Source organism: Nuphar pumila, chromosome 13 (assembly GCF_984573655.1).
Source record: "Nuphar pumila chromosome 13, dmNupPumi1.hap1.1, whole genome shotgun sequence".
NCBI classification, from domain to species: Eukaryota; Viridiplantae; Streptophyta; class Magnoliopsida; order Nymphaeales; family Nymphaeaceae; genus Nuphar; species Nuphar pumila.
In genome coordinates, this window is record NC_143261.1 from 69,889,098 (window position 1) to 69,912,873 (window position 23,776).

The 23,776-nt window shown below is 35.4% G+C and overlaps 1 protein-coding gene across 2 annotated transcripts; it reads left to right on the plus strand.

Annotated features, from left to right (window-relative positions):
• The first annotated feature begins 1,911 nt into the window (after positions 1-1,911).
• LOC149818636 (uncharacterized) lies at positions 1,912-23,776 on the plus strand. 2 transcript variants are annotated; one of them, XM_089984211.1, is made up of 6 exons: positions 1,912-2,242; positions 3,667-3,809; positions 4,568-4,711; positions 14,746-14,931; positions 17,924-18,048; positions 23,289-23,776. In XM_089984211.1, exons 1-6 carry the CDS (start codon positions 2,050-2,052, stop codon positions 23,512-23,514), a joined length of 1,017 nt encoding a protein of 338 aa, XP_089840337.1. In that variant the 5' UTR covers positions 1,912-2,049; the 3' UTR covers positions 23,515-23,776. The 2 variants fall into 2 exon arrangements, with proteins under 2 accessions (XP_089840337.1, XP_089840338.1); XM_089984212.1 differs by lacking the exon at positions 14,746-14,931 and having other exon boundaries at positions 1,919-2,242.

Genomic DNA, 23,776 nt, shown 5'->3' on the forward strand with positions numbered 1-23,776 from the left:
CATATATAAGAAAGATGTAAGAGGGGGTGGCCAAGGTCTTATTATCCCATGCTTTACCTTGTTTGAGATAGATACAATTATTGTCACCATCATAAATGAAACAAAGTTCTATATTAGTTTCACTTATATAATAAACAAGTTTTCTATATTTTTATGGACGAGTTTCATATGCATTTATAAATAAAACTAAGTTTAGTACTGGTTTCACTTATATAAGAAACTTATTTTCTATATTCTTAGGGACGAGTTTCATATACATTTAAAAACGAGTATCTTGGTGTTTTCGAAACTATTTTCAATGTTTTTAAAACTAGTTTTGTATCAGTACCAGGTATTGGTATGCTTGAAACGGGATACATAGGGCAAAATATGGTTTCTATGCAACTATGGTAGGAAAACAAAAAGCTTGCAAATGGGCCAGAGCATTAATAATCCGGGTAGGGGGTAGGCAATTGTATTCCAAGTGCGGATTTGAATGAGATCCATTGAGTGCAAAGTGTGCAGGGGTCCATTAAAAGAAATTTGAAAACAAGTTTTCAAATGAAAAAAATTACAAATGGAGCATATTTGTTCCGGATCCAACCATAGATATGACATAAAATACTGAACTTGATCCAAAAATAAGCTGATTAATCAAATCCGAGTCTGATTGCAGGACCTTGTTTGAAAGATCCATATCCAGCAGATTCGGATCAAATATCCAACCAAAGTCGATCTATTTGCTCTCCTGTTCCCTAATCATTGTATCAAAAGACCCGGTGCAATTCTTTTTTCCTCATGAAAAGTAACTCCTTTGACTTAGAAAGTCAAAGCTCTCAATCGGCCTGTTATTGTAATAAAATAGAGATCTACAATGACCATTATTTTAAAGACTTTTTTCCCGAAAAAAAGAAAGACCGCCTCTATTGTCACAAATATCTGTTGTGATAGTTTCGATATTTTAAAAATATCTACTAATTTGAAACTATCGTATTCTTATCAATGCATTAATGCGATAAAATAGCTTTAGCGACATTTTTTTATTGATTACACATATTTATTACCCTAGTTTTCTATACTTTTATATATGCAAATATGTTCCATATAGTTTTCCAAAAAAAAAGTGTTTTTAAAGATATTCCTCCGAGCATCACGATAAAAAACTAGTTTTTTTTTAACATATCACGTTTTTATCGAGATCTCCCCACCTGGCGAAATAAGAAAAGAGAAATTTTTAAATATGCACCAATGATCTAATTCATATGTCCACCAAACTTAGAATATTTTCAATTAGACATCAAAGGTTTCACACTGTTAATCAAATGCCCCCATTCTTAAACTGCCCTTAGCATGCCCTTGAGTTAGGGCTAACTATTGTGTTGAAATTACTATTTTGCCCTTACAGTAATTGAACTGCACGTTCGGGCTTTTCTTACCAACCCAAACCTAATTTATATTCAAACTGCCTGGATTATGACAAAAATAAAATCAACGAAGACTTAAAATTCAGTTTAAGACGCTTGTTTGAAAAAAAATACATAATAAAATATAACTACCTAAACTATAAACCAAATCCAATGGCCAAGAAAATGCTTAGTATTAAGCATGCCAATGGGTCGGATGTAACCTGACATTTGACCTGATTCAGTAACCAAATCCTTTTTTTTTTTTAAGTTGGATTGAGTTAGCATAATCATGAAAAAAAAGCCCAAACATGCAGTTCAATTGCTTAAGGGCTAAATAGTAACTTTAAAACACTAGTTAGTTAGTGAAACTCAAGGGCAAGTTAACGGGCAGTTTAACAATGGAGGCATTTGATTAATAGTGAGAAATCATTTGCAGTTAATTGAAAACCTCTAAAAGTTCGGTGAACATATGAATTAGAGCCAAAAGTTGGGAGTGTATTTGAAAATTTCTCTATGAAGAAAGCCATTGGAGACTGCATATGAAGGAACGAGTTCATGATCCGAGGGGAACGTTCATCGAGATTTGGTAGGTCTACGTTGATCGCAAGGCTAGATCTTGGACTGGTTTGAGATGATTTAGGTTCTTGGACTCTCTAGGGAGAAGATGGGTTGCTCGTTTTCCGGATTGAATGCTCTTTATGACGCCGTTAATGGAGGTGGGGACGTTTGGATCAATGAGAACAGGTTCAGAATCGTCAGGCAGCTCGGAGAAGGTGGCTTTGCTTATGTATATCTGGTGAAGGACGTCAGTGCTGAGGGATCTGGGGGGAAATTCAAAGACCCATCTCATGTTTCTGGTTAGTTTGATAAGATTCATGATTTTCTGAGGTATCCATGATCTGAATCTTAGGAATTATGTTTTTTCTGAGCGTAAATTTGGGTTTTTCTTGATACCCATAAATGTTTTCTGTGGGTCTTATTTGTTTTTTATTGTGAATTTTGGATGTGGGTTTGGAGAACTGATAGGAGGAATTGGGTTCTGCTATATGTTTCTCTTGTGATTTGATTTGATTTCTTTTGTTTTCAATTTTTTGAAATGGTAGAGATGTAGTGAGAGTTCTGATCTTGGTGCACATTTTTTTTGCCTGGAATGTTTTGCATTGTATTCTCTTTTAGCATACTTTCCACTTGTAAGATGGTGACAGTGAATGTTTGTGTGTTAAAATGTTTTGTGTTTCATTTCTTGGAAACTAAAGAGTTTCCTGTTGCAAGTGGGGACGGTGTATTATAATCAAGTTATTTTTACATTTTCTGTCACTTGTTGGAGTACTTGATATGTTTGTAATTGTTCTTTTGGTGGGAATTGTGGGCATTTGGATTCTGTAGATGGGACGCTTGACTAATGACATTTTAATGCGCTTCCATATGTTAGATTGTTACTAATTGGTAAATCACATATGAGTACGTCTTAAAAAAGAATTCTCTATTTGCTTAATGGTGTATATATGGCGAATCCAGTCTACCTAATTTTTTTAGTGGTTATTATTGTTTCTTGCTGTGTTTAGTAGTATTGATATATTAGTTGATGATTTTTTGATTTATATAATTGCTAAGAGTATGCATCCTTTTTGTATTTGCTATTGACATTCGCTTCAACTTTGTACGAGTGTTGGTGTTTTTATGATCTTCCTGTTTGAATTGTTGAGCACATAATGAGTTCTTATTTGGGATTGCAACCCTGGCAGTGGTGAACAAACTGTTTTTGCTCTAGCTTCTTCCTCAGTTTACTGCTTTTCTCAATAAAGAGAGATTAGAGTTGCTTCTCCTTTACGTTAGTTATGATTGGAATAGAGCATCTGTTAAAAGGAAGCCTCTTCCAGTTTCCTGTTATTGGTTTTGTAAGTTCCATTTGTACACCACACAGGTTGGTTGAAAACGTGTTTGAATTTTCTTTTGGTGTCATGATTTTGAGAACTATGCCATACTGATATTCTAATATGGAATTTTCTACTAAAAATCATGGGTCAAATTGTATAAATGCTTTTCCATTGCTGTTTACATGATGACAAGCAACATATAGGAGCTTTGAGGATTTCAGTAACTGCTTTATTTTCCAAGAATAGGGTACTTTCTATTCCATGTAATTCTGTGACAAATATGATATAAATTTACTTTTCTTTGACGGATCTTCCATTTACTTTCACATTACTAGCTACTATTTTGCATAGTTTACAACCATATGGGGGAGATTAAACTCATTCCTTGCATTTACACTCTTTAGATGATGGTATTTATGCAATGAAGAAAGTTCTAATCCAGTCAGAAGAGCAACTACAGTTGGTGAAGCAAGAAATACGAGTTTCATCCCTTTTTAGTCATCCCAACTTGCTTCCTCTTCTTGACCATGCGACCATTGCAGTCAAGGTACCTGCTTGAGAACATTTTCTTTTTCCAGCTATATATCTTATTCAGTTGATTTGATCTTATAATACCATTATTCAAATCCTTCACATGCTGTAAAGTGAGTTGATTCATAGTATGTATGTTGTCTGAAAGAACTATGCACAATAAAATGCTGCAAATCAATTCAGTGATCACATCTGTCATTTGACTGTGTAGGGCCTTTGAGTTGGAAACATTTACTCGAAAATGGAAAACAAATAGGATGTCACTGTAGAGAAAGCTATATATCTATAAAGCCAGGCCACTAGTTCTGGTTATAATATAGTTGTCAATAACATGTTTCATTATCTTTCACTGCATGTGTATTAGTTGGTGTGGAGATAACCTGCTTTGAACATGTATTGTATTCTCATATGGGTCAAACCTTTCGTGCATCTTTGTTTTTTATATGACCAGGTACTACGTCTACATTTGTCCATGTATCTTCTGAATTCATGGTATTAATCATGTTCTACATGTCTTTTTTGCTGTATATTATTGGTTTATCCTTGAAACATATGATGCTTTACCTCATTCCTAGTCATGGAGCTTATCAATATTGGAATTCTGTAGCTGCAGTTTGTGATGTTGATGTATGTCTTCATCTGTACAATGTTCTTGTTGATGCTAATGTTTGCATATTTTTTCCAGAGGTAGAACAAACTAAAAAGTTACCAGTAGGAAATGTTTCATGTAAACCTTTAAGTTAGTTTATGATTCACATTCTTGTGATTCTGTAGGGATCCCAGCAAGGAACATGGAACCATGAATCATACTTATTGTTCCCAGTTCATTTAGATGGAACCTTGTTTGACAATGCCAAAATCATGAAAGCAAAAAAGGAGTTCTTCTCTACACTTATAGTTCTTCAAATTTTTCGACAGGTACCTTCATATACCCTATTAACCATTTTCCTGGTAATCATGTGTATGATATTTTGATCTATCTTTATGATTGTCTGCATTTTTAGCTGCACATAATAATTCTAATGGTTTCTAGTACATTTGCTAATGATGATCCAGTGTATAAGTGAAACAGTAAATAGCATCACGATCTCTTCTACATTGTGCACACCTGTAGTAGTCAAAATAAATCATGACATACATTTGTGTTCCTAGAATACTGTCTAAATGGTGATAAACAGGCTTGAAATTTCTTTTAGCTCTAAATCTGTAGAACTAATGATTGCTGATAATCCTTTGCTGAAGTAGTTGAACTAAACTCTGTCATGTTCTTCAGTGCAACAGACTTCTTAACCATGGCATGTTGACATTGTTAAAATGTACCCATCAATTGTTGTAATTAGACATATTTTATATATATAAAAGATGATACATATACATATATGGTATATATGTATATGTATCCTCTTATTTATATATATAAAATATATATTTTCCTTTTGTTTAGCCGTAGGGGTATTTTAGTCTTTTCCTCTGTTTTACGCACATTCACTTTATGAATGTGATTGTAATTTATTTTATTTTTCTTTTTCTTTTATTTTTTATTTCTTTTTTTTCAAGTACCAAAAGGTACCTTGGGGGGCCCACTCAAATAGACGTTAGGCCCCTTCCAACGGTCACATTTGTGACCGTTGGAGGGGCTCCAACGTCTATGCGTGGAGCCCCTCCAAGGCTCCTTTTTGTTGTTATAAATAGGGGCTCTCCCCTTTGTATTTCTCACTTCTTGAGGGAGCTTATGCTCCATTGTAATGGGGTTTTTACCCCTTGTCCATTGTTTCTTCAATAATATGCAACTTATGACTTTATGTCATATTTTTCCCTTTTTATGGGTTTTATGGGTTAGCACATTATGTGCTTGTGTTGTTTCCCTTTAATGGGTATATTTGCACTTCACGTGCATAAGTATGGGTTCATTATTGAACCCAATGTATTCCAACTCACTTTCTAACATGGTATCAGAGCAAGGTTGAGATCGAGTTGCTCTTTGGTGCATCGGGAAGCGTGGTATTCAAGAATTTGTTAAAGAAAAATGGTGAAGTATTCATTTCTCTCTATTGTCTTATAGTTATTCGGTATGCATTCTATTTCTTTGAGTATTGTATGAAGAATGGAATATGTTCTTTTCTTTATGTGTGATTTTTGTCATTATGTCTTTTTTTTGAGTTTCTTGCTACTCCATTGAATCGTTTTCGTATGTTTTTCTTTGAAAAACTTTAAATGATAACTTGTTTGGCGAAAAATTAGATATATGATTGCTCAAAACTTGCTTTAATGGGTCGGTAAAAATTTATGACCGTTGGAACTTTGAATTTACATTTTAAACCTAACCTTGTTTATGAAAATACCTTTATATGAATGTTTAGTCTTTAAAGAAAGGTATGTTAAGATTAAAATGCTTGTGAAATATAGTTTTTTGAAAAATGTGTGGCATTTATGTTTGTCCATCACATGTTATTTAATGCATCATTGTTTTGGCCTTATTATTGTTTTATTAGAGATGTTTGTTGAGGTGAGTTATGGGCACCTCGTGTTATATCATTTTAGATTGTCCAAATTGCCATATTATAGATGGTGGTTGAGGTGAGTTATGGGCACCTTGGGACTCTAGAATGATTTGGTATATGATCTCTAATTATGAGTGTGACACTCGTTGTTATGTCTTTTTAGATTGTCCACTTACCATATTATAGATGGTGGTTGAGGTGAGTTATGGGCACCTTGGGACTCTAGAATGATTTGATATATGAGTGTGTCACTAGTTTGTTCTTGTGCCATTGATATTATGGATGCTTCTAAGTAAATGTGATGGACATATGGTATTTGAAACCTTAAATGTTTTAAGGTACATTTAAAATCAAGATGTTTTCGGATTATAGCCCAACCTTTTATTTGTTTATGAATCTTATGAGTGCATTTGCACATTTGTGATTCCGTATGTTGTGCTCGTTGTGCACAAGTATTCTAAGTGTTCTTGGTGTGTGTATGTTCACACATTTGTTCTCAAGAATTTTATTTTATCGATTATAGTATCTTGTTGAAGATATTTTTTACATGCATGTTATTGTTATGAGAATTCATTTTAAAAGGAGTATTGTTTTATTCGAGGTTTATTTTCATTACAAGTTTATTGCCTCAAAAGTCTTTTCCTTTTATGCCCATTATCTAAGTGTCATCATATGTAGACAAGAATTTTATTACACCTTCGTGTGTTTTTAGCCCTTTGTTGGCTTTTGCTCTCTTGGTCTAGTAGCTGAACACACTTGTCTTGAGTGATCTTATATGTAGACAAGACACGTTGATTCACACCATGGTGTGTGATTTTTAGCCTATGTTGGCGTTTGTGTCCTTGTTCTAGTCGCTTAAGATGTATGCCCATGGTTGGCTTATTTCACTCATTTCAAGTGCTATCATATGTAGACAAGAGATGTATTATGTTTTAGCCCATGGTTGGCTTCTTACTCTTGTTCTAGTAGCTGAACATACTTGGTTTTAAGTGTATTTTTTACGTAGACAAGAGATACTTTTTAGTCCATGTTGGCATGTATTCTCTTGTTCTTGTCGTAGATGCACTTATTTCAAGTATTATTATATGTAGACAAGAGGTTCTTTTACACACCTTTGTGTGTGTCTTTGGCCTTTAATGGCTTTATATTCTTGATCTAGTAGCTTATACACTTGATTTACGGGTTTTGGAGGACTAATGAGGAAGATGTTTGTAATGGATAAACTATTATTGAAATTTGCAAAATTTCATTCATGACTTGTGTTTTTCAAGCAAATCATATTTTTGATATGCATATCAAGTTGATTTCTTAGCATTTAATCTATATATTAAGTGCTTATGGTTTTTGCGACCCTTATATGCAAAATGTGTATTAAGTATGTCTTTCATAAATGATTTTAAAACCTTGTGAACTCTTGGGTTTATTTTGCCTAAAGTATGCTTGGAGACTTCGTCTCTCTTGTTTGGGACTTCATTACATGTTTGAAGCATGTTTTAGTTCTTTGAGTATCAATTCATATTATGATTCGTATATGCATATGCTCTTTATGGCCTTTTTTGGGCTCTCATTCAATAAAGCATATGTATGTTATGTCTCTTCGTAGGCTTCTTGTGGTATCCCTTAGTGGATCATTTTGTTATTCCCCATTATGGGGTTATATTTGTCCAATGGTGGACCTTATGAATGCATTATGCATTCTTGCAATTTTTGCATAATTTGCTTCCGCTCATTTTGTTTTAACATAATGTATGATTTAGAAACTTTGGTTTTCTAAATTTTTCGTTTCATAATAAAGTAACTATCATATTATGCATAAATTTTGCACCTTGTTAGGAATGTTCCTTTTTGAGTAAAGTGCAAAGATATTGTTTACTTGTTCTTTGTTGTTTTCTTTTCTCATGATCTTGGAGATAGGACAAAGGGAAGTACCCTGGATGGTTCGGGAAATGGGTTCATCATTTGAAGACAATTGGAGGAAGGCTATTTCAAGTTTCATTGCATCCTTGCCAAAGCCTCTTGGAGTCGCCGAAGCCTCGTGGAGTTTTGCCCTTTTTTCAATCTTTTCGTTTCCCTGCAAAGCTTGAGGGGGGGTGTTAAAATGTACCCATCAATTGTTGTAATTAGACATATTTTATATATATAAAAGATGATACATATACATATATGGTATATATGTATATGTATCCTCTTATTTATATATATAAAATATATATTTTCCTTTTGTTTAGCCGTAGGGGTATTTTAGTCTTTTCCTCTGTTTTACGCACATTCACTTTATGAATGTGATTGTAATTTATTTTATTTTTCTTTTTCTTTTATTTTTTATTTCTTTTTTTTCAAGTACCAAAAGGTACCTTGGGGGGCCCACTCAAATAGACGTTAGGCCCCTTCCAACGGTCACATTTGTGACAGTTGGAGGGGCTCCAACGTCTATGCGTGGAGCCCCTCCAAGGCTCCTTTTTGTTGTTATAAATAGGGGCTCTCCCCTTTGTATTTCTCACTTCTTGAGGGAGCTTATGCTCCATTGTAATGGGGTTTTTACCCCTTGTCCATTGTTTCTTCAATAATATGCAACTTATGACTTTATGTCATATTTTTCCCTTTTTATGGGTTTTATGGGTTAGCACATTATGTGCTTGTGTTGTTTCCCTTTAATGGGTATATTTGCACTTCACGTGCATAAGTATGGGTTCATTATTGAACCCAATGTATTCCAACTCACTTTCTAACAGACATCTACTCGAAGACTATACAGTGCATAAAACAGTGAAGTGAGGGTGATAATGTTCTACATTGAGGAGAAAATGGATTTTAAATTATAATGGAAGAAAAATATTGAGGTTTGCTGTTAGAGGTGCCTGACAGTGTGAAAAGTCTGGTGTATGAATGATTAATTTCCTATGGGTTACTCAATGACTTGGCAATTGATCAGCTGTGGCAAGTGTGTGTACAAAGTAACATGGCAGTCTAGGCAGTGAACATCAGTAAGAAGTATGACAATGAACATGCCTTTAGTCTGAAAACCACTGAAGAAAGAACCTGATAAAGAAAAGTGAAATATCTAGGTGCAAGTAGTTGACTACTTGCATTTATCCTATCACTACAGACTGAAAAAGTGCATGTTTGTTATCTTAGGATAGAGTATATCTTGGGACAAACAAGTAATAAGATCTGATGTATTATTTCTAAAAGGAAATAAAGAATAGATTTGTAATGTTGATGTCTAAAGTAATCAAGTTGCCAAGTAGATCTGAACTTTCAACCATAAAAATAATCTCATGTATCCATAAGTGCCTGAAGGTACGCAAAAATGGCCATGACCTTACCTGTAGGTTTTTATATTTTATTTTACTTCTTTAATCTTCCTCCCTTTAGCTTGTGTACTTTACCTATATTGCTTACCAAGTACAGCTAAAACACATGGTGTAAAGAGTTGTTTGGCAATAAAGGCCTACAACATTGTTGCTTGTTATGTATGTTTTAGATTATCAGCTATGTCACAGGGATTCGGCTAACCAGGTGCCGCACCCGCACCGACACGACGCAATGCGGGTGCGGCAACTAGTGTAGTCAACCCGACCCTGGGTGCGTGACTGCACTCAGGGTTATTTTTGTAAAAAAAAATGAAAAACACGTCGAGGGAGGCTTGCCTGAGGAGGAGGAGGAGGAGGAACTTTATCTATCTTTATTACACCCATTTCTTCTAATAACCATCTTAGCCATATAAACTCGGTAGTGACCTAGGCCATAGTTCTATACTTAGCTTCGACAATCGACAGGGCAACTCTGCTACTTCTTGCTCTTCTGTGATTCTGTGATATTAAGGAGTCTCCTAATGATATACAAAATCCTGTGGTCAAATGCATTATAACAATATCGGCTATATATAACCTATATATCATGATATATCACCAATCAATCCAAATCCTAGAAATTTCAAAAAGATAAGCCAAAAAAATATGTATATGTATCACAATATATCACAGTGTAGATTATATTAAATATTGAGTTTTTTACCAATATTTTTCCATTTTTTTTTTAAATTTATCTTTTTAATGACAGAAAAGCAAAATCAGTTGATTTTTTAGGATTCAGTTAAGAAAGGTAAAAGAATTTAATCCCTTAAGATTTCCATTTTCTCACCCATTTCTATAACAGGTTTTTCCCCATAATTTCTTGCTTTTTCTTTTCTTCATCCTTTGTCTTCTTTCTTTTCTTTACATGAGAGAAGAGAGATGAACAAAATCACAGGTAATAATATGGGTGTTTATGCTTGTTTTCTTTTGATGTTTACCAATCTTTCAAAGGTTTCACCTTGCTTAATTTTGTTTTTATTTTCACAAAATCTTAAACTGAAGCATTCAACTGATCTCTCTCTCTCTCTCATTATTTTCCTACACATGTTACATGTAATTGTGTTTAATCTATGCCATTTGATTTTTTTTATAATAATTGAATATTGTAGCGGATGCATTAATTTAGTGCTTAGAATTGATTTTTTTCTTCATTTCTTTTTGTAGATTTTTTTTTGATAAATTAATGATATGTAAGCTATATATAGCCAATCTGTTATATGAATGACAAACAATAAGTTGTATATTAATATGTGAGCATGGTCAAATGTTTGTCCTACGATACCCCTCTAAAATAAGCATCGCAATATGTTCCCAACTCCAAAAGTATTGAAGTAGAGGAAAACAATGCATAATGCATAGTGTCCTTGACATACCTTATAATCTTAAGCATTGCTGCCAAGCTATGTCACAGGGACTCAGCTAACTGGATGTCGCACCTGCATCGACACGACGTGGGTGTGGGTTAGGGTGCGGCACCCGGTGCGGTTGACATAACTCTGGGTGCAGTCAACCACACCCCTAGACTTTGAGACCTATTGATTGGATTCCCACTGTAACAACCCTAATTAAGATAAGGACAAACTCATGATAACTACCACTTGGAGCTGCAACGATCGTGCATTAGCTTGTCTATGTGTCCAAAATGGACTCAGTCAACTATGAACGAGTCCATTTTGGACCCAAAAAAAAAGTAAGGGGGTGGGGGTGGGAGTGGTTTAGGGCATGATACATCTCCCTCCTCCCCCGACATCTCCTCCTCCGACGGTAGCGACTGCAAGGTACCCCTCGCTCTCTCTCCTATTCTTCCTCCTCGTCCTCCTCCTTTTCTCTCTCTTCTTATTCCTCCTCCTCTCTTTCTCTCCACTTCTTCCTCCTTGGACTCTTCCTCCTCTTCTCCTTCTTATTCTTCCTTCTCCTCCTTCCTCCTCCCCTCATTGCCGCAAGTGCCGAACCCATCCCTTCTGGGTTTGGCTCAGCTGGGTTCGGCAGAACCGAACCCAGGTCGAAAATGATAGATAAAGACCTCATGAATTTTATTTTATTTGGTTTTGCAAAACCTCATATGGATTTTATTTTAATAAAAATTTAATTTTTGGGTTTTAAGGATGAAAATGGCAGATAAAGAGAAAAGATTCGCAAACAAAGGAAAAGAAATTGCATCATCTTCATCCCCACATGTAAGTTCTGCTGCTAGTGCTAGTGTTGTTGGTAGTGGTAGTGGTAGTGATAGTGGTAGTGTTAGTTCTCGTTCGTCAGCTGCATCATGTGATGATGGACCACTATGAACACATGTGGATAAGCTTGAAAAAGCTGAAGGAGGTGGTGAAAACAAGAGATTTTGATGCAAGCTTTGCGAGAGAGATTATGTTGGGTCTTATACAATAATTAATGCTCATTTGTTGAAGATATCAACATATGGCATTTTAGGATGCAAAAGAGTTAATGAGGCAATGTAGAGATCGTACAAAAAAATACAAGATGAATATGAGAAGAGGAAGACAATGAGTGATTCTTATGCAATTAATGTATCCTTTTCAAGCCACCAAGAAGATGCTAAAAAAGAAAAGAAAAGTGGATGTAGGAGGCAGAAGAAGAGGAACGATGCAAGCATCATTTAATACATATAGAAGAAAGGAGATGGATAGAAAAATAAGAAGGTATTTTTATTCTAGTTCACTTCTATTTAATGCAGCTAGAAATCCATATTGAAAGGATTTAACTGACAAATTGTAACTTGAGTGACTATTTACCTCCAAGCTCAGAAAAACTACGAACGACAATTCTTGCAGAAGATAAAGAAATTGTTGAGAGATTGCTAGAGATTAAAAAATTTTCATGAGAACAAAATGGAGTTTTCATTGTTTCTGATGGGTGAACAAATATTCAAAGTTCATTGATTAATTTCATTGCTTCTTTGTTTAGTAGTCCAATATTTTTGAAAGCAGTTGATGCATCTGGGCAATATAAAAATGCAGAGTATTTGAAGGAGTTGTTTATAAAAGTAATAATAAAATTAAGCAAGGTTGAATAGTTAAAACACCCAATTCATAATTGGCAAATTAGTAGGTTTAATCCTTGCTGGATGCAAGCGAATTGGAACATTCAATTATAGAATTTGCAGTTTTAAAAATGTAAACATCTCTGATAAAAGATAGATATAGAGTTAGAAAAATGTTGAACAAATTGCACTCCTTTGTATACGTTCAAAGTCCATTGATTAAAAGGGTTTTGGGAAAACTATAAGTTTATAACCCAATTCCTACAGTGATGGATATAAGCGCAACCGAAATTCAAGGGCCTAGTTATCATATATGCTCCTTGGGGAAGAAGTAGACTCTAAGGGTACTGCTAATTGATTATAATTGAGTAGAGTAATCAGCTTGTATCAACTGTTTAATTTAATTTAATAATTAATAGATTAATTAAATTAATTAGATTTTTTTATGTTTAAATAAACATATCTCCCATTGTAAAATTCCATAAAAATCTAGTAATTAATTACCTTTAACCTTTGGATCCACTATTTCAGTTATTTTCACTTTCGTATTTAGAAAATCATAGCAACTCACCTGATAATGATAGAAAATTGATTTTTTTTCCAATCAAATTCATTCCTAAGGATCATTGAAGCTTTGCTTAAACCCAATTGTTAACTGCGGAGTTGAATTGTTCGAACCATACTTGAGGAGCTTGCTTCAATCCATACAATGCCCTATTTAATCTACACAACCTTCCTTCACTATTGGAGAGTCCTTGAGACAACTCCATGTATACCTCTTCTTCCAAGTCTTCATTCAAAAATGCATTTTTGATATCAAGCTGCCATAAATCCTATCATCTAATTGCTGCGACTACGAGCAATGTCCTAATAGTCCTCATGTGTGCCAATGGTGCAATGGTCTCTGCAGAATCTATCCCAAATTGTTGACTATATCCTTTGAATCTCTCTATAGTCCCCTATGCTCTATCCTTGATCTTATATGCTCACTTGCAACCAACTACATTTTTGTCTTGAGACAACTTGATTAATTCCCAAGCTTTCATTTTTTCTAGTGCACTTACCTCTTCACTCATAGCTTGTTGCTACTCTGGTTGCAGAATTACTTTAGCATAGGACTTAGCCATGTGTCATCCAATAACAAGATGCTGCATAGTTTCTCAACCCTTGATTCACAACACAATAAACAAACTAATGAACATGAGATAGATGAAGATAGTGACCGAGTAAGGGTCCTTCCACATGGGACTCCCAGATCATTATGGACAATTGTTGTCTTTGTTCAACCAGTTGGTCTCACAGTTAGGCAGGCTTAGGCCATTATGTTCATGAGCACGTTGGTTGCTCTATGTACTGTAAAGCATTTGAATAGGATAATTTTAGTTTCTCCCTTGCTTTTTGTTATGTGATTATTGTTACTGATATGAAATATTTATCCTGATATGTTTTTCTTATATATGCATAGGATAATGCAAATCCAAGAAAATAATACTCTCTGTCTTTCATATCATAACTTGTAGGGAAAATTCCATTTAGGGTCCGACCTTGTGCCCCTAATTCCAAAAATGGTCACTTTTTTGGAAATTCCAGATATAGGCCATACTTTTCCTGAAAACAGTCAAATAAGGACCTCAGGTCAGTATCTATCATCTTGGAAAACATGATTTCCTTTCGGCTTCTTGTATTGTCTTTCAGAAATTGAAAAATACTCATTCATCCTCATAAAAAGGAAAAGTTAAACAGTTTGAACTCTTTATGATGAAGGTTGCTATTGCAATTTGACTTATGATTACTCTGAGTTAAAGGACAGTAACAAATATAGGCCTTTGTTTGGCAGTTTTCAGGAAAACAAAGGCCCATATCAGGAAATTCAGAAACGTGAGTCCCATTTTTGGAATTAGGGGCAAGTTTGACACCTAAATGGAATTTTCCCTAACTTCTATTCTTCATATTCTTTAGTGTGCACTCATGTGCACACTGCACATGTGCATGTGTTTCCAGGTGTCAAGGATGGCATCTTTTACTTTATGTGATTTTTTGACTGAATGTATCGTGAGCTCTTGAGAATAATGTAGAGTTGTGAATCTTGTCATCCAGCTATGTGCAGGATTGAAGCATATGCATAGTTTTGATCCTCCATATGCTCATAATGATGTCAAGCCAGGGAACGTCCTAATTACCCACAGGAAAGGGGAGCCGCCCCTTGCAGTCCTAATGGATTTTGGGAGTGCTGCCCCTTCAAGGAGGGAAATTCGCTCTCGTTCTCAGGCATTACAATTGCAGGTACTTCTATTGTAGTATGGTTTATCTGTTTTTATGTATATCGGCAAGCATGTATCTGTCTACACATTCTGCTTCATGCTATCTATTATCCATCATAGCACTTGCCTATTCATTTCATATTGTTTGTGTGAAGGGAACTATTGAAATATCTGAGAATTTATTTATACTGGCTGTTACATTTATATATCTTATGTATCATATTCAAATATATAGGATTTTATTGTCCTTTTCAGCTTTGACCTATGCGGTAAAGCATGCCAATAGGTTGTGGAGGCAACCAAGGGGCTAGCCCAATACCTAGCTAACACCTAAGTAAGCACTAGGTGAGCACCTAGGGAGAAATTAGCCAAAAAATAAAAAAAAGTTATAATTCAGTATTACTTGAGATTGTTAGAATTTTATTGGAAATTAGTTTCTTGCTCGTGTTATTAGGTGATGCTCTGGCACCTGGTTGGCTGGTCTTGGCTGGTCCGTAGGTGTCACCCAGCACTTTCAATTACAGAAGCTTTTACACATTCATTTAGCTGCAATCAGGGTATCTTTCACTTGATCATTGTGGGATTGTCCTTTGAATTAGACTTTGATTGTTTATTCTCACAAAGAAATGATTCATTATTTTTAAAAGGAGAAAGAAAGGTTGAGGTTATGCATTAATCATTCTATTTGAAAATAGATGTGCAAATTGGTAAGTTGGATTATCATTTTAACTCCAAGTATTTCACTCATATGCAATGTTACTGGAGCTAGATTCTCTCCAAAATCTCCTCTTTCTTTTTATTTATAATTTAAATTGGTAGAGGGTCATCGACAGCTTTTCAACATGCTCTTTTTGATCTCCATTTTAAAGAGAAGCTGCCGAATGTGTTTCTTCAAATAAGGGATGACAACATCATAAAGTGCTTCTGGTGAAACTAACCAAATTGCAATTTGTTATATACTTTACAAAGATCTAAAATAACCACAAACAGAAGTTGGGGAACCTCAAAACACCTCTGAACAAGCTGGTCCCCACCAGGACATGCAATAGATTTCAGTGTGGAAATTTTTTGAGACCTCAGTAGGAAAGGTTAGTCATCTTTGGAATTGTTCATATGTTCTAGACAATGCAGGAAAGAAACAGTTGGACCTTTGAGTTATTTTCTCTATCTGCCATATGGTTATCAAGGTTTTCTGCTCCAATGGCTTAATCTGAATGGACTATGGAGTCTGTTATGTGATGACAAGATGCCTAGTTTTGAAATCATTGAATATGAAGCTAAATTAACGCTGTTTAAGACAATATTCTATGCTTGTAAAGTAGCATCCTTGCGGAATGCTAGATCTTGATAATTATAACTATGGTTTTTGCTTCATACATGATTTAGAGCACATTTGGATAGATCTATACATTACAATATTACGAAATATTGGGTAATTTTGCAATCTTGTTCCAGCTCTCTTCAATTTGGCATGTCTCAGTGCTTTAAGTTATTTAAAAAAAATTGTCTAGTAGAAATATTTGAAATGCTATAATACTGAGAAGTCCTTTAGAAGTACTATTTCGTTTCTGTTTCTTAAAATGAGTGGTCAAACAACACCTTTTTGTTTAAATGGATATAGGGCTAATTTGAATGCATTGAAGCATTGCCCTGATTGACAGAAGTGATGTCCATCTTGTGAAGTGGAGAAATTAATGTGCTTATATAGTGTTTTGATATACTTTTATGTTAGGATAATTTGCTTAGTCTTACTTATTCTGTGTCCACATGAAATGACATTGACCAACAATGGACATGCCATGACAATTGAAGGACAAGGTCAACTATCCTCATGATGTAATTCATGATCTTTTATAACTTTTTACCTTTATTTGGATCTCAATCGTTTTTTTTTCTTCATATACCCTTTTATTGGCATGACTTTTTTCATTTTTGTTTGCGATGATCTTGAATCTTGAACTTGTAGTCCAAGCTTGTGCTTTGGAAATCTAAAGTCACTCTGTGTGCATGTGTGTGTGTGTGCACACGTCTCATTTTATGTAGTATTGATGTCTAATAATTTAGTAAATGAGACCTTCATCCTACTTTATGTTTTCTGTATTAGTTCTTTGAGCTGATTAGGGATGTCCCCCATCTGTTTCTGTTAAAACTATTAACTGAATCTTGTCTTTTGATGGCTTTAGGAAGGGTAAAAGTATATAATACTATTTATACATGTTCTCTTTAAATTTGTCTTTTTCATTTTATATTTATGTATAAAGCTTCATCTTTTTTTCCCCTTGTCTGTACTCTTCTTTATGTTTTTTTTATGTGGAATAAGGGATATATGCATTGATGGGATCTTGATTAGTTTGAGTCTTTGGAAATGTGAATAAAATTTGAACAATTTGAATTGACTTTGGAGATTTGTAAAGATATATTAATTTCAGGAATCGCTCTCTGTTTTTGTGGTCTCTTATTGTTTCATGGTACATGATCCCTCTTAGTATTTAATAGTTATTTGTGATATTTTATCATTGTTTACTATTTAATGTATTATTTTATTTTTTTGTGGATGCAAGAAAAATGATTTATATAATGAAGAGATTATATAGCATCTTAGATAGCAAGATACCATTAAGCCAGGAAAGCGAGAGATGATGCACCTATAGTTACTTAGGTGAGGACATCCAGATGGATAGTCTCGTGGCTTATGTCACAGGGATTCGCCAATTCACTCCCATGTCAGTTCCCATTATATACTTCTCATGGAAAATTACACCAACATGGTGTGTTCCATGTGTTTTTAGGCATGTCCATGTGAGATAGCTCATTCGTGCAACACAATATCGTTCCATTGATCCTTTAAGGCGCCATCATTATGTTGAGTCAATTTTGGCACCAAGAAAGTGAGAAGAAACATTGACATATCCTTCTCATTAGCAAATTTCCTTGTATCTGTAAAATTGGCACTTTTGTTCTATATGACATGCATTGTTTTGCTCATGAATATACTTTCGTTTTGCTGGTTTTAGGAATGGGCAGCTGAACATTGTTCTGCACCATATAGAGCTCCTGAGTTGTGGGACTGTCCAAGCCATGCAGACATTGATGAAAGAACAGATATTTGGTCCCTTGGGTGCACTCTGTATGCCATAATGTGAGAACTTTGTTCACTTTTTATGTGCATCTAATTTGACTTTGATGGTTCCTTTTGGCATGTAATTTCTTACTACAGTAAATTGTTTTTGTTTGTTATATTGGTAATTTTCAGGTTTCTTTTGGGAATCGTTATTCTTTGTGAAACAGGACAATGAGATCTCACCAATTATGGTTTTAGATTTTGTAATTAATTAGTATTACTGCATGTGAAAATGACAAAACTGAAAAGGGGACTTTTCAACAATTTCAACAACAGTTGACCCTTATTTAGAAATTTCATGTTCAGTTAAATGCCAAGTAATTACAACTATGGACTTAAAGGTACAAAACTAGGTGTAAAGAACTGCAGCGATCATAATGAGTCTGAAGATCTGTAAAGAAGATGAAGTTTGATATGGAAGAATTATAATTCAACTCCAATGAGTTCCCACACTAGTTCAAACTTTGGATATCAGATTCATAAGATAGGGTGATCCCCAACAGCATGAACTTGTCTTGCTGTCCAAGTTCTTGTAGCCTTAGCTCCACTGAGCATCAATTGGTCATTGGAGATAATGATTTGGGTGCATGACTAGCTAGCTTGACTGACCTCATCTTTATTTTTCGATGCGAGCTTAGACTGATTATACCAAAGCCTATGTTGCTTTTGGGCACTCTTTTGGGACTTTGACTTTTCATCCCCTCACTAAACAATAAATTATGCCTACGTAATCATGCTGTATGGATACATAGATAGAGCAAGTGCTTGCAAGCTCTAATACCAAGTCTTGGAACCATATTGCAAATGTGGAAGTTGTAGGAGATTTCCCATCCATTTGGTAGTGAAGAGTTCCAATTTGCACAATTAGGAGGGTTTTCCTTTGAATGCTTGGTATTATCTTTAGAATGAAACTGAATTTTGTAGCTAATTGGTTTCTTTAGTAACTAGAATCAAAGTCCAAGTTCCTGACATACATGAAAATCACTTGTTTGAAGAAGGTAACTGATAACAAAAAGAAGAGTTTGATTAATTTATCACCAGAAAAAGCAAGGCAATTGCTGCATGAGATCCAACCCAATTTTTCATGTTTCATCCATATTGTGATGCATCCAGTTATTCACGTGCACCGCCTGTGATAGCAGGATACATGATGTACTTTGAACCGCTACATTACCTGCTATCCTTGCTTTATTACATGAGATGTTCTCATACCACATCCTGGATGCACTGATTCTGTAGTTGAATCTGCATGCTTCTAGATGCACATAACATTTTGCTCATTTTCATGTTCCCATTCAAAAGTAACATGATAACGTTATCCGTTTGTAGCATAACATGAATTGATATCTTGATGTGATTTCTGTGTTATTATACTGTTCCACACATGCTTGTGGATACATGCTTCTGCATGCACCAAAGCCACTTCAGATACACACACATTCATTTCAAAATATCATGGTCACATTCTATCATCATATTATATGGGGTTATGGAGTTCAGTATTTCTAGGTTATCTGTTGTCTATGCATACTACTTTTTGTCAACCTACATCATATGTCCCATTCATGATGCATAAGAATCTCATGATGTTTGCCTGAATTATTTAAACCTCCTCTGTATGATTTTTATAGAATGTGGTAAATGTCCTTGTACAAGTTTGGATTGACAAGATAACTCTTTGGACAATTGGAAGATTGTACAAATATGTCAGATGCTCTCTCTCCCTCTCTCATACCAACAACTTTGAACCTCAAGCTACATACAGATTGGACCTGATTCTGTTCTATCTGGCACAATTTTATTGGATCTATTTCAAAATCCAGACTGTGTTAACTATTAAGCTTAATTGGATGCAATAATGTTGTAAGTATTGTACCATATTGTACGATATAGTATGATACCGATACATATCGTTATTATGGAAAATATCGATACGATACGTGCCCGTATCGTGATACGAGTGTGTATCATATTTATATCGTACGATAATACACCGTTGACACTCTTAAAAAAGGGCCGAATCATAAATTTTCACTTTTTGGTTTTAAAGTCATCTTGAGGGCCGACTCCCTCATTTGTATAGAATCCATTAGAGAGGTATCCATGCACACTAGGACTCGTGAGAGCCATTTGAGGGCTGATCCGTGTGCAAGGGAGGGGGCTTTGTAGTTTGTTCAAGTAAGAGTGCGTTTCTAACATTTTTCCACTCAAGGAAGTGGGTTAAGGTAAAAAAACCTTGTTCATTGCTTCTTATTTAGTTTTTTTGAGGGAAGATGGCATCAAATGATCCGGTATGACAATGTGGCACTGAATAATAAGTGAAAACCGATTGAAAATTAAGTGCAACTATTGCCATACTGTTTTTTTGGTTGGTATCTTTTAGTTGAAGCATCATTTAACCGGGACACATCTCAATGATGAAGACGAGCTCAGGACGTAGGTGATGAAGAGCCCACATACATTGGAGATGATATAAATGTCGAAGGAGGAGAAGAAGATAATGATGATTGATGGTATATTTTTAAAAAACTTGGTTATTGTTTCATGTGTTGTATTTAAAAAACTTGGTTATGATGTCTTATGGAGCTTATAGAGACATAAATGCTTCATATGTGTTTTTATGGTTGTATTTTGTTCAATTCATCATTGTTTCATGTGTTATGATTTTTTTAGAATTTTTGCTATATTTTTTATTTTTCATGATTTTTTAAAAATTTTGAGAATTTTTTATTATTAAAAATTTATGATTTTTTATGATACGATACGATACATATCTTATTTTGGACCCGACTGATATGGGTAACGATCCGATACTTACAACCTTGGGAATGCATACATTGGAAAACCTAGTCAGCCAAATTTTATACCTTAATCACTGTAAGTTATAACTTTCATGTAGATAAGGATTGATCACAAAGAATTGAAAATATTGGTGGTATGAGATTTGGATTATAAATACTTTTGCTGTTGAAAATTAAGCACTTCCAGAATTATGTCAGTTCGTGTTCCAACAGATCTCCTAATGGGTATCATTGCGAAGTGCAAGATAAAAGCCTATTATAGAAATTTGTCCAGTAGTAGCACTATGCTGATACTACAGGTTGGCATCCAATCCAACCTCCTGTAGGTAGGGATGGCAGTGGGGCGGGGCGGGGCGGGGCGGGGCGGGGGACAAGGTTTCCACCCCCGCCCCGCCTCCGTGGCGGGGATGGATTTTATCCTCCACCCCCGCCTCCATCCCCATTTCATACCCTTCATCCCCGGTCCAAACGGGGATGAGGCGGGGCGGGGATATTGCGGGGAAAAGTGGTCGGGGCGGGGATTAGGCGGGGATCGTGGCGGGGACGGGGCGGGGCGGGGAAAAGTGCACGTCCACCCCCGCCCCGCCTCCGCGGCGGGGATGGATTTTATCCTCCACCCCCGCCTCCATCCCCGTTTCATACCCTTCATCCCCGGTCCAAACGGGGCGAGGCGGGGCGGGGCCCCGCTTTCCCCCGGTCCACTGCCATCCCTACCTGTAGGCAATCTGAAAAGAAACTAAGTTATCCATTTGTGAATTGGGTGAAGATCTGACCTGAGCACATAGAGACCTCTAAGTCGAGGTATGGTAGATTGATTCCTGTGGAAGAGAAGCAATAACATGATGTGGATAGAGGAAATACTGCACTATGCAAGAAAATGGTTACTAACAGCAAGGTTGTACGTATCGTATCGCAACCTGTATTGGTCAGGCTCAAAATGAGATACATATTGTATCATAAAAAAGTCATAATTAAAAAAAAATTCTAAAAAAAATCATAAAAAATTAGCAAAACCTCTAAACACTTATAATACACAAAACAATGGTGAAATACACAAAATGCAACCATAAAATCACATGTGAAACATTTGTCTCTATGAGCAACATATCACATCATCAATCATGAAATCTTACAAGAACAATGCAAAATAGTAATATCTTCAATTAAGAACATGCCACAAGATTTATCAAAAAACAAAAAAACCAAGTTTATGAATACTTAACAGTTACAAATTACAATGCATGGGGCAACATTCTGTCGTGTCTCAGCTAAATGATGCTTCAATCGAGAGATACCACCTGAAAAAACTATATGACAATAGTTGCATTCGATTTTTAATCGGTTTTCACTCATTACACGAGTGCCCCATTGCCATGCGAGATCATTTGAAGCCATTTCCTCCAAAATAACTCAATAAAAGCAAAAAATAAGGTTTTTTTACCTTAACTCACTTTTTTGGGTGAAGAAATGGTAAAAATTCTCTTGACGAAATCATGAAAGCCCTCTCCTCGGTGCAAATATCGGTCTCACGAATCTTATGGTGCATGGGAAGTTCTCTAGTATGTTCTATACGAATGAGGGTTTCGGCTCTTAAAAGCCCTTTAAAATCCAAAAGCTTAAAACCCCGGTTTTGCCCTTTTTAAAGCCACTGTACGATACAACCTCATATTGTACAATATATATACACATACGATACACACCCATATTGAGATATGGGTGGGTATCATATCTTTCCCTTGCATCGATACAATAGCATCATAAAGTATTGTACGATACGGACAACATTGACTGTTTAAGACGTTTTTATGGATTTGCAGAGTTCTCCAAAGCCATGAAGGATGTTAACAGATAACAAAATTAATTGGGGAGAGAAGGCATATTCACTGTTTAAGATGTTCTGCTTAATAAGCTTCTGGAATTGCTCACTAACAGTGCATCGATCACAGCTTGCTTTGTACTTCTGCAAGATTCATGGCATATATTGTCTCTCTTCCTCTGAAAGGTCTGGAATTATTAGCTGGTACTGAAATTCTCACTAAACATAGGCAGCCTGCTAGTCTTGTTATATTACTATAAAAAAGGCTTGTTATATTATTTGCATTCGTTTTATTAAAGAATACGTCCCTGTCATATGAAATAACACTTTCTTTGGAAAGGTCCAGGATTGTTAACTGACAGTACATCATAGACCTACCTTAGCTTGGTCCGGCTGCAAGGCCTGTCATTTCATTTGTATCTGTTCTACTGTGGATTTGTCAATCTTGTGAAAAGTTAATTTTCTTTTAGTCATTCTTGTGCTGCAATATCATCTTATTTGCATTCTCAAACATTAGTGAAGGTCTAACATCATTTCTTTCATTTCCTGTTTGAGCTCCTTGAAGTCATGACTTGAGACCAGTTTCATGGTTCTGCAATTACTTCATCTAAATGTTTATTATGTACTTTCTACTTTTGAAGGTATGGAGAGTCTCCTTTTGAGTTTGCACTAGGCGAATCTGGGGGGAGTCTGCAGTTGGCTGTAATAAACGCACAAGTAAAATGGCCTTCGGAGCCTAACCCTGCTTATCCAGACCAACTGCATCAGTTTATTGTGTGGATGCTTCAACCTCAGGTGGCAGTTCGCCCATGGATTGACGATATCATTCTTCATGTCGATAAGTTGTTATCAAAGTTCTCACCTTGACAGGAACCACACTTATGTTGGTTGTAAGGAATAAGGATAGCCAGCAGCCAATGAATTGTACTAATGTTGCACCATTGCTTGATTCCAAGATCCATTGTTTCAGTGTAATGTGATATAAGTCCTTCCAGTTATTCAGTTTTGTGTAGTAAGCATGGGGGTTTGCTGATCGTTTTTTATGCTTCAGTCACAGTACTGGCGTTATACTGGATCAGATTTTTAATGTTTTTGAGTATTGGAATAGATCTGTTGTGTCTGTTTAGAA

Bases quoted from the DNA above. Each gene is read 5' to 3' on its own strand.
- LOC149818636 (XM_089984211.1), top strand. From the start codon at position 2,050: ATGGGTTGCTCGTTTTCCGGATTGAATGCTCTTTATGACGCCGTTAAT. The intron at 4,712-14,745 runs GTACCTTCATAT...CTTGTCATCCAG, and splicing joins TTCTTCAAATTTTTCGACAG to CTATGTGCAGGATTGAAGCA. The intron at 14,932-17,923 runs GTACTTCTATTG...TGCTGGTTTTAG, and splicing joins CTCAGGCATTACAATTGCAG to GAATGGGCAGCTGAACATTG.